This window comes from Arachis ipaensis, chromosome B4, assembly GCF_059453495.1.
Source record: "Arachis ipaensis isolate K30076 ecotype BB chromosome B4, ASM5945349v1, whole genome shotgun sequence".
In the NCBI taxonomy this organism is placed as follows: Eukaryota; Viridiplantae; Streptophyta; class Magnoliopsida; order Fabales; family Fabaceae; genus Arachis; species Arachis ipaensis.
The window spans coordinates 77,771,781-77,783,226 of record NC_142439.1 but is presented as its reverse complement, the minus strand read 5'-3'; the positions used below and the strand labels follow the sequence as shown (position 1 = coordinate 77,783,226).

Sequence of the window (11,446 nt, the reverse complement as noted above, 5' to 3'; positions counted from 1 at the left end):
ATGCTCTGTCTTTCGAATCTCTGCTTTCCTACTGTCTTCTTCTTCACGCACGCAAGGCTCCTTCCATGGCAAGCTGTATGTTAGTGGATCACCGTTGTCAATGGCTACCATCCGTGCTCTCAGATCCAATGGTCCAAATGCGCTGTCGCCGCACGGCTAATCATCTATCGGTTCTCACTCATGTTGGAATAGGATCCATTGATCCTTTTGTGTCTGTCACTACGCCCAGCACTCGTGAGTTTGAAGCTCGTCATGGTCATCCCATCCCAGATCCTACTCAGAATATCACAGACAAGGTTTAGACTTTCCGGATCTCAGGAATGGCCACCAATAATCCTAGCCTATACCACGAAGACTCTGATCATGAACCAAGAGGCTAAGAGATACACACTTAATCTAAGGTAGAACGGAAGTGATTGTCAAGCACAGGTTTATAGGTTGAGAATGGTGATGAGTGTCACGGATCATCACATTCATCACGGTTAAGTACAAGCGAGTATCTTAGTTTAGAAACAAGCGTGATTGAATAGAAAACAGAAGTAATTGCATTAATTCATCGAGACACAGCAGAGCTCCTCACCCCCATTCATGGGGTTTAGAGACTCATGCCATCAGAAATACAATATTCAGATGTGAAATGTCATCAGGTACAAAATAAATCTCTAAAAGTAGTTTTTATACTAAACTAGTAGCTATGGTTACAGAAAATAACTAACTAAGTGTAGATAGTGCAGAAATCCACTTCCGGGGCCCACTTGGTGTGTGCTTGGGCTGAGTAATGAAGCCTTCACGTGTAGAGACTTCTCTTGGAGTTAAACACCAGGTTGCAGCTTGTTTCTGGCGTTTAACTTCAGAATAGGGCAGGAAGTTGGCGTTTGAACGCCAGTTTGCATCATCAAAACTCGAACAAAGTATGGACTATTATATATTGCCGGAAAGCCCTGGATGTCTACTTTCCAACGCAATTGAAAGCGCGCCATTTGAGTTTTTGTAGCTCCAGAAAATCCATTGTGAGTGCAGGGAGGTCAGAATCCAACAGCATCTGCAGTCCTTTTTCAGCCTCTGAATCATATTTTTGCTCAGGTCCCTCAATTTCAGCCAGAAAATACCTGACATCATAGAAAAACACACAAACTCATAGTAAAGTCCAGAAATGTGAATTTTGAATAAAAACTAGTAAAAACATAGTAAAAACTAATTAAATTATACTAAAAACTATCTAAAAACAATGCCAAAAAGCGTATAAATTATCCGCTCATTAGTGCCTCTGTCTAAGCTGGCTCCTCCTCATGCCTCTCCTCCTCAGATGCAGAAGAATTGGGAAGTGGGGGAAACTCAATGCCCAGTGCCACAAACATCTGATCCACTCTGTCCAGGCGTCGCATGATACAGCGCTCGCTACGCTCCATGAAGCGGATCAGATGTTGTACTAAGAGATACGTCGGCTGGGGTGCTGGTGGTGGTGGTGCAATGGATTCTGCTGGTGCTGTTGGTTCTGCTGCAGCTGATGAAGAAGAAGGTCCAGCTGCTGCTGCTCTGGCTCTAGACTGGCGCCGGGATGGGGTTTCTCATGCACCCATGTCTCTCACGGAATCACTTCCTCCTTTCCATGGTCGGAGGGTGGTGTCTCATCATCTGCGTCCCATGGGGCACTGGCTAGCTGAATCATCTCGGTGACCAAAGTGGGAAATGGAAGTATGCCACAGACATGTGCTCGCCACATGTATCTTCTGATAAGTCGGGGGAAATATACTTCCTTCCCCTCCATAACCCATCCGATCAGGACGAGCATGTCCACCAGAATCTCGGTAAAGTGGGTGGTAGGCATGACGTAGTGGGCAAAGATCTGCTGCCACGTCCTGGCCTCCCTCGAAAGACGAGTAAACAGCATCCCCTTGGGCTTCTTGTTGTTAGCGTTCATCACTCAAGGGGCATCCGGGGTGGCAATAACATCCCTTAGAGCATCATAATCAAAGGTCATACAATGGATCGCCACCTCTGCTTGCTCAATGGCATCTGTGCCACTGGTCCTAGGCAGACAGCGGAGTCTATCCTGAATAGCTGCCTCCGTAACCAATATCTGACCGCCTCACAGGTGGACTGAATCAAGGGTGTGTCTGAAGAAGTTATAGTAAAATTCCTTCACCCAGGATGAGTTCACCCTGCCTAGCTCCCTATCAATAAAGCCTAGGCCCATCCCCTAAATACGTGTCTGAATGGCTCACCTCAAGTCAGATGGAATGGCCAATTTTTTTTCTATGTTAAGATTCTTCTTCCGGTATGTTGGGAAGCGGAGCTCACAGTATAGGTTAGGGAACCTATATGCATCTGTAGGCGGCAGCTGCTGGTTAGCCTTGTCCTCCTCATTAAGAGGGTTCTTGGCATAGTCGTAATGAGGATAAAGAGTGAAGGGTTGAGATTTCTTCCTCTTTCTTGAAGTGACCTTGGCTTTCTCTCTGTCGGCCATCCTGAAAAAGAAATATACAGGATATAAATAATTAAGACACGTAGAGGAAAGCAAAGAAAGGCATTAAGCATAAATAGAAAAGCAAGAGGATTGACTTATTCATGAAGTGAGTCAGAAGAATGAAAACTTGGAATGTAAGAAACATAATATAGAACCCAAACAAAGCCACAAACCAAGAACTTTGCTTCATATTAGGCAAGCTCGGAGGCGGTTAACCTTCGAGGAAGGTGAAAAGGTTTTTACCAATTCACCAACCACATCCGAAGTGGATTCCGAATCGTCATTCAACGAAGGCACTAATTACTCTTCCGTTGATACTACTAATAGTTCTTCTTTTGATATAGGTTTTGACAACATGGCCGCCCCAAGGAGAGTTTCTCTCAAGGAAGCGGGTGCACCGAATTTTGTTATCCAACCTCTTCATGTGTTTCATCCCAACTTGAATGCAAATTTGAACTCAAGACCGCTCTCATCAATCTCTTACCAAAGTTCCATGGACTTCCCGCACAAGATCCAATTAGACACCTCAAGGACTTTCATGGTGTATGCTCGACTACTAGGCGGGAAGGATCCGATGAAGTGGCTATATGGTTGTTTGCTAAGGAGTGGTTCTATACCTTACCTAGTGATGTTGTGTCCGATTGGGACTTGCTTAGAAGAGAATTTCTTGATAAATTCATGTCCGTGGAAATGACGGACAAGCTAGGGAAGGAGATCTCATGTATTGTACAAGGCGAGATGGAAACTTTATATGAATATTGAGAGCGATTTCGCAAACTTCTTGACTCATGTCCCAACCACATGATTGACACTCAAGTATTGCTTAGTTATGTGTGCCAAGGTATGAGGGAGCAAGATAAGAATTTGTTGGATGCTTCAAGCAACGGTTCTTTGTCAAAGTATAGGACGGCGGAGGAGGCATGGCAACTCATTACCGACTTGGCCGAGTCCACTCAACATGCTAGACGGAGAGTCAACCGCCCAAAGGCCGTGAATGAAGTTTCTTCTAGTGGTGAGACCGCTACCCTTACTAAGATATTGTGTGAGATGACAAGCCTTCTAAAGCAACTCCAAGTGAATCAACAACAACCTCCATCCCAACAACAACCACTACCTCCTCAACACCAACAAAGTCAACAATTGGTCCTCCAAAAAGTGTGTGGCATTTGCTCATGCTACTCCCACTACACGGATGAATATCCAAGTCTCCAAGAAGATAACACTCTAGCAGCTACCCACAATTTTTATGATTGCTCCTACTATGAACGTGCTAATCAAGGATAGCATAACCAAGGGAGCAATTACAACCAATGGTACCCCCAACAAGGAGGCAACTATAACAAAGGGAGTAACAACTCTAATCAAGGATGGAGGAATAACTCCAACCAAAGTTGGCGGGACAATTATCAACAAGGAAGAAGGGACAATGGAGGCAACGAAAGGTGGAACAACAACACTCCATAAAACCGCTATTCACAAAACCCTCCAAACCAACAACCAAATCAAGGAAAAAACTATCAAACCTACATACCACCTCATAGACAACCACTTCCACCCAACCAACCCCAAGTACCACAAATCACCTATCCTTCCACATCTCCAAATCAAGATGACACACTCCGGTCCATACTCCAAGAATAAAAAGAACTCCAAAATTCACTCAACTCAAGTCTTAATGGTCTCACTTCCACCCTTCAAGCTCTCATTGCTCGCATGGAGCCACCTTCTACTTCCACTCCTCAAGCCTCAACCTATAGTGCCATACCTTCTCAACCCCTACCCAACCCCAAGGGTGGCATCAACGCCGTAACCTTGAGATTCTGGGACTCAATTGAAAGAGAGGGACTCAAAGGCACCTAGTCCAATGATAGTTGCTCAAGAGGAAGATGGAGTTGAGATAGAAGAAATTGAGGAGGAGGAGGAAGCATATGTGATAGTTAAAGATGAAGACCCTCAACCAAGAAGTGAAGCCCCTAGAAAGGAGCAAGTCTTAGAGGAAGTGGCTCAACCAATTCCATTTCCTACATTGGCAAGAAAGGCTAAGAAGTGCGTGGAACTTGACCCAACAATGGTAAAGATGTTCAAGAAAGTGGAGGTAACTATCCCCCTCTTTGATGCTATACATCAAGTGCCTAAATATGTGAAATTTCTTAAAGACTTGTGTATGAACAAAGATAGAATTCATGAGTTGGAAACCATTCCATTGGAGAGTTCCATTTCGGCTTTAATGGGGGCCATTCTGGAAAAGTGTGTTGATCCGGGTCCTTGTTTAGTCTCTTGTGTCATAGATGGAGTCCAATTCATTGATTGTATGTGCGACTTTGGTGCATGCGTTAGCATTATGCCTCTTTCCGTTTATCTTCTATTGAAGCTCCCACCGTTGAAGCGGTCGGCGGCTAGGTTCATCTTGGCGGACAAGAGCATAATAACCGTGTCGGGTATTGCGGAAGATATGTTGGTCAACATAAAGGGTTTGATATTTCTAATTGATTTCCATATCATTGAGATGCCACTAAGTGAATCCGAGAGGGCATCATCCATCCTACTTGGGAGGCCATTTTTGAGGACCTCTCGATTCAAGTTGGATGCCCATTCAGGAACCTACTCATTTGAGATAGATGGGAGAGTTGTAAGTTTTAGCCTAGAAAAAGTAATGAGGCACCCACCGGAGAACCATTCCATATTCCGGTGTGATCTAATTGACAACATTGTGGCAGAAGTGCATTATGCAAAGCTAGAAGAAAAATATATAGTTGAAGAAGATAGTGAAGATCCAAGTGAAGAAGTTCAAGTGACAAGCCAAGAACAAAGGCTAAAATTGAAGCCACTACCACCCCACCTAAAGTATTCATACCTTGATGAAGCCCACAAGTTCTCGGTGATCATCGCAAGGGAACTAAATCCTCAACAAGAAGAGGAGTTGCTATGTGTTTTGAGGAAGAACAAAAGGGCAATAGGGTGGAGTTTGGCGGATCTAGTGGGGATAAGCCCCCAAGTGTGTGAGCACCAGATCTTTTTGGAAGAAGAAGCTCGACCCGTGAGACAACTTCAAAGGCGCTTGAATCCGACCATTTTGGAAGTTGTCAAGAAAGAGGTGACACGGTTACTCGTGGCGGACATCATCTACCCTATTTCGGATAGTGAATGGGTAAGTCCCGTTCAAGTTGTGTCAAAGAAGTCCGGGGTAACCACAATTAAAAATGAAAGCGGGGAGCTCCTAGCAACACGGGTGCAAAACTCTTGGCGAGTATGTATAGACTACCGAAGGTTGAACTCGGCCACTAGAAAAGATCATTTTCCACTTCCGTTTATCGATCAAATGCTCGATCAATTATCCGGTAAATCCCATTATTACTTTTTAGATGGCTATTCGGGGTACTTCCAAATACCCATTGCTCTAGAGGACCAAGAGAAAACAACATTTACTTGCCCTTTTGGAACTTATGCCTACAAGCGTATGCCATTCGGCTTATGCAATGCACCGGCAACTTTCCAAAGGTGCATGATGAGCATATTTGCGGATTTTCTAGAGCAATGCATGGAGGTATTCATGGATGACTTCACGGTATATGGTGATTCTTTTGATCATTGCTTGGATAACCTTGAAAAAGTTTTGGAAAGATGTACTAAAACTAACCTTGTCTTGAATTTTGAGAAGTGTCATTTCATGGTCAAGCAAGGCATTGGTTTAGGACATATTGTTTCCATAGATAGTATTTCCGTAGATCCGGCAAAGATTAATGTCATATCTACCTTGCCTTACCCCTCTTCCGAGAGGGAAGTCCGCTCTTTCCTTGGACATACAGGATTTTATCGAAGGTTTATAAAGGACTTTAGTAAGGTAGCATTGCCTCTCTCAAGGTTGTTGCAAAAGGATGTCGAGTTTGATTTAAGCAAAGAATGCATGGAGGCTTTTGACAAGCTCAAGGTAGCATTGACCCAAGCTCCCATTGTGCGAGGGCCGGATTGGAGTCGGCCATTTGAAATAATGTGTGATGCTTCAAATTTTGCTGTGGGAGCCGCGTTAGCACAATGTGAGGGTAAGAATCCATATGTCATAGCCTATGCATAAAAAATACTAGATGGAGCCCAATCCAACTACACTACCACCGAAAAAGAACTTTTGGCCACTGTCTTTGCCTTGGACAAGTTCTGAGCATATCTACTTAGTTCAAAGGTGGTAGTGTACTTGGATCATGCGGCATTAAAGTATTTGTTGACTAAGAAGGAATCCAAACCGAGATTGATTAGATGGGTTCTATTGTTGGAAGAATTTGACTTGGAAATTAAGGATAGGAGTGGTACGCAAAACCTAGTGGCGGACCACTTAAGTCGCCTTGAACACACAAAAGGCGATACCATTCCTATTAATAATTCTTTTCCCTTTGAGGGCTTGCATGCAATCTCGGAAACCATTCCTTGTGTATGCACTGATCGCCAATTACTTAGTATCTCACTCCTTCCCTCCTAATCTCTCCAAACATCAAAGGGATAAGCTAAAGAGCAAATCCAAATACTATATGTGGGATGACCATACCTTTGGAGATGTGGGGCGGATCAAGTAATTCGGAGCTGCATTCCACAAACCAAATTCCACTCAATCTTGGAAGCTTGCCACTCCTCCGAAGGAGGAGGCCATTTTGGACCTCAAAGAACGGCAAAGAAAATCCTAGATTGTGGATTTTGGTGGCTAACTCTTTTCAAGGATTCTTCTCATTTTTGTAAATCTTGTTCTCAATGCATTAGATTTGATAATATCTCCAAGAAGGATGAAATCCCCCAACAAACCATGCTATTTTGTGAGATTTTTAATGTGTGGGGAATCGACTTCATGGGGCCATTTTCAAATTCTAATGGTTTTCTCTACATTCTACTTGCTGTTAATTATGTGTCCAAATGGGTGGAAGTGATGCCCACCTAGATGGATGATGCTAACGTGGTCCTTTCTTTTGTGAGAAACAATATCATTTGTAGATTTGGGTCGCCACGAGCAATCGTGAGCGACCAAGGTTCCCATTTTTGCAATAAGAGAATGGAAGGGCTATTGAGGAGATATAGCATCATGCATAAAGTAGCCATGGCCTACCACCCACAAACAAACGGCTAAGCCGAGGTTTCCAATCGGGAGATTAAACGCATCTTGGAAAGGATTGTGAAACCCAATAGGAAAGATTGGAGTGCTAAGCTCACCGATGCATTATGGGTCTACCGAACGGCATACAAAACGCCAATTGGCATGAGTCCCTTTCAGTTAGTATATGGCAAAGCTTGCCACTTACCGGTGGAGATAGAGCACAAGGCATATTGGGCCATCAAGGAATGCAATCCAAGTTTAGATGGAGCCGGAGTCGAGAGGAAGCTACAACTAGCGGAGTTGGAATGTTTGAGACTTGAAGCTTATGAGAACTCTAGACTTTACAAGGAGAAAATGAAAGCCGTGCATGATAGGAACATCAGAAGTAAAGATTTTAAAGCCGATGATCTAGTCCTTCTTTACAATTCTAGATTGAGATAGTTGCCTAGAAAACTAAGGTCAACATGGGAAGGCCCATATCAAGTAGTGAAAGCGGAACCCTATGGGGTTTACCATTTGCGCCATCCCTCAAGTCCGGATATCTTCAAGGTCAATGGGCACCGTCTCAAGTTGTATCATGGTGAGCAAATGAAGAGCAACAAGGAGATTGAGGTATTCCTTTTGGAAGAAGCAACTCTTGGCAAAGAGCAATGAGCTAGTGGAAGTCCAACTTAAGGACATTAAACAAAAGTGCTAGGTGGGAGACACCCCACCATGGTGAGATCTATCCTTTTTTACCCTTTTGTATATAGTTCTTACACTCTTGATTGTTTTGCGATTGCTTAGCTATAGCCTTATTTGATTATAGTTAATTGTGAATACCTTGGATATTTTGTTCATGAAGACTTGCATTGATTTTTTTCAATGAATGAATTGATTGTGTGGTAGAAGAACACCCCCTTCTTTAGGTTTTGCATTGAGTTTTGGGTGTTTTTGGCCTCTTTGGCTTATTTGGCCATTAAATTTATGATAATTAGGCATTCTTCATGTTCCCATTCAAAAAAAAGGGGGAGGGGGGACACGCGTGCGCGCACTGTGTGCGTCCGCACCTATAGGCCTTCGTAGCTCCTGGGTAGTTTTCCAGAGAGTTGTGAAAAATTTGGGACAGTTCTAGGCCCTGGGCATAACCCCCGTGGCGCGTGCGCGCACTATGCGCGTACGTGTCCATGGCCATTTGCGCATAAGCGCGCGCACGCGCACTAGCCGTGTCCGCGCCATCATTGCGATTTGCAATTCTGGGCCATTTTTCCCGAGACTTGTTCCCCAGTTGGGCCAATCTTATGCCACTGGCCTAACTCGACTCACGCGTACGCGCACCTCAACCATCATGCCAATCGACGCGTCAGCACACCGTGCACGTCCGTGACGATTATGAAAATTCATCTCCTGGTACTTTTTCCCGAGAGTTGGGGCACAACTTATGTGCACGCGCATGCGCACCAGGTGCTCGCGCGCACAGCTGCATTTTGCCCCTTCGCGCATCCGTGCACCGTGCGCGTCCGCACCCTTACTGATTTCTGCCCATGCACGCGCACGCGTGCATGGCGTGCGTGCGTCGGTTCCGCAAACCAATTGCATTAGAGCGCGCCCTTCTTCTTCAATTTCATTTCTTTCTTCTTACCAACTCCCTTCTTCTTCACTTCTACCCCTTCTACCATCTCTACCACCTCTTCTCCACCACCACCTCCGGCGGTCCCACACTTCTCTCTCCTCTCCTCTCTCTTACTTTTCACTACCTTTTCTCTCACTTCCATACCACATTTCTCCTCTTCCTCTCAAGGTACTCCTCATTTCTATTCTTGTTTAGTTTTCTTTTTTTTTCCTTTTTCCTTTTTCCTTTCCTTAGTTATATTCCCTTACTCTCCCTCTTAGTTAGTTTCATTCATGTTTTCTTTGTTTGTTAAATTTTCTTGTTTTGTTTGTTGATTTTTCTTGCTTTCTTTTTATTTTCTTATGGGTGTTACAAGTAGAGTGTCCTCTTGCATTGATGAGTTGGTTTGACTTACTTGCTTTCTTTTGCAATATATGGTATGATATGATGGTTGATGATACTTTATGGGATGTTACATTGTCACCCTTCTCTCACTTTTTGTCATGCCAAGGGATGCACACCAAGTATTTGATGGAAGACCCACATGACTTTTTGGTGTTACACTTGATTTCACTCTTCTATTTTGGTGCTCTTTCTCTTTCACTTGTTTGTTTATATGTGCATTGAGCTTGCTACATTTCATGCTTCATTTCTACATGCTCATCCCCTAGTTCTCACTTCTTGCTATTGTTATTGCGAGTGTGTGCTTCTCATGCTTCTCGTTTGCATGCTTATACCACTCATACATCACATGCTTGTGATTAACCATGATCTTCATTATTGTCTTAGTTACATGTTGCAACTGTCATGCATCTACGTCACCTATTCTCTTATGCTTTGTCACTAGCATGCTTATTATTTCTTAGTGCTTCTTTGGGCTTAATTTCACCATCTTTCCCTCTTTTCTAGGATGGTGATCAAAAGAGTCAACGGAAAGGCACCCAAGAAGGCACCCTCATGGTCCATTAGCAAAGCACAACAAGCACCTAGAGCCAAGCCCCTCCCCAATAAGACAAGGAGCGTTGCTAACATTGATGTTTTGGAAAAGAACAATCCGGCAAGGGATCCGAACAAGTTCCCCAACCGCTATTGCGAACTTGTCTACCCCTTGATCAAGCCAAGGTACTATCATGCGGAGCCTCTTTTATCCCCTCCGGCTCATGTCATTCCACTCATCATGCCCCGCATCGAATGGCGGCAATGGGAGTTCCTATTGAGGAAGCCGCGGGAAGCAAACTTGTCCTGGGTGGTAGAATTTTACACCAATTACCACTCCTCATCCTTTACATTGGTATTTGTCCGTCGAAGACAAGTTCCCATCACGGAGGAGGCCATTCAAGTGTGCTTAAGACCGGACCGTTAGCGGAGGGGATTGATGCTTATCAAGAGATTTTGTCGGCACGGTGCCAATATGCGTTTGATTGGGATGCCATCCTCAAGGTCATTGCTATACCCGAATCATTCTGGATTCGAAGAAGGATGAGACCCCGGCCTAAGGGCATCACCGCACGTTTTCTCACTAGAGAGGATCAGGCATGGGCCCAAATTCTAGCCCACTATGTGCTTCCAAGCATCCATGGCTCATCTATCACTGCCGAGTTAGCCTTGTTGGTTTGGTGTGTCCTCACAGAGAGACCGGTGCATATTCTCCGTCTCATTTGCCAAGCTATGGGCCGCATCCACGCTAAGGGGAACCTATCCTTTCCCGCTTTAGTGACCGACTTAGTTGCCGCAGCCGGTGTTTCCCGAGAAACCAAAGATCGAAGGGCCATGATCCCGATGGATGGTGATGTTGTTCCAAACGGGAGATATCTTTACCCTCCGGCGGACATCGAAGAGCCGAACTTAACCGTCCGATGAGCATCCCCTCCACCTCATCCGCACCACCAAAGTCATCCATGCAACGCATAGAGGAGCTCCACAAGAAGCTTGACCGTTATAAGTGGCGCAACCAACGCCGATACGCTTTTGTCAAGAAGCTTCTAAGTTGCCTCGCACCACCTATGGAAGAACCGGAAATTTTCACGTCTACTGTCACCGATAACGAAGAAAGCAATATTGAAGAAGAGGATGGACACTCGGAAGCCGATCAACCACTGCGTCTCACTCAAGGCACGGAGGACCATGCCAACTTCTAAGTGTGGAGAGGTCGGTCGGCCAACCGATCTTCATAGGTAACACCCGAATAAATTCTCGAATCTCTTTTGTTAATTAGGAAAGATTGCATAATTAGGTTTTTTTCACATTTTTTAACCCCTTTGCATATTAGTATCTCTTAATAAATCCACTTGGTTAGAGTAATGATTTCTCTCCT

The 11,446-nt window shown here is 44.5% G+C and overlaps 1 protein-coding gene across 1 annotated transcript; it reads left to right on the top strand.

Annotated features, from left to right (window-relative positions):
- Positions 1 to 4,331: 4,331 nt before the first annotated feature.
- On the top strand, positions 4,332 to 7,982 carry LOC148568030 (uncharacterized). Its single transcript, XM_088484652.1, has 2 exons — positions 4,332 to 5,311; positions 7,634 to 7,982. Exons 1-2 carry the CDS (start codon positions 4,332 to 4,334, stop codon positions 7,980 to 7,982), a joined length of 1,329 nt encoding a protein of 442 aa, XP_088340778.1.
- The last annotated feature ends 3,464 nt before the right edge of the window (positions 7,983 to 11,446 follow it).

What these genes read in the sequence shown, in the direction of transcription:
- LOC148568030 (XM_088484652.1), top strand. Translation starts at nt 4,332, where the DNA reads ATGATAGTTGCTCAAGAGGAAGATGGAGTTGAGATAGAAGAAATTGAG. An exon ending in CCACTACCACCCCACCTAAA is followed by an intron (nt 5,312 to 7,633) that starts GTATTCATACCT and finishes GAAACCCAATAG; the next exon opens with GAAAGATTGGAGTGCTAAGC.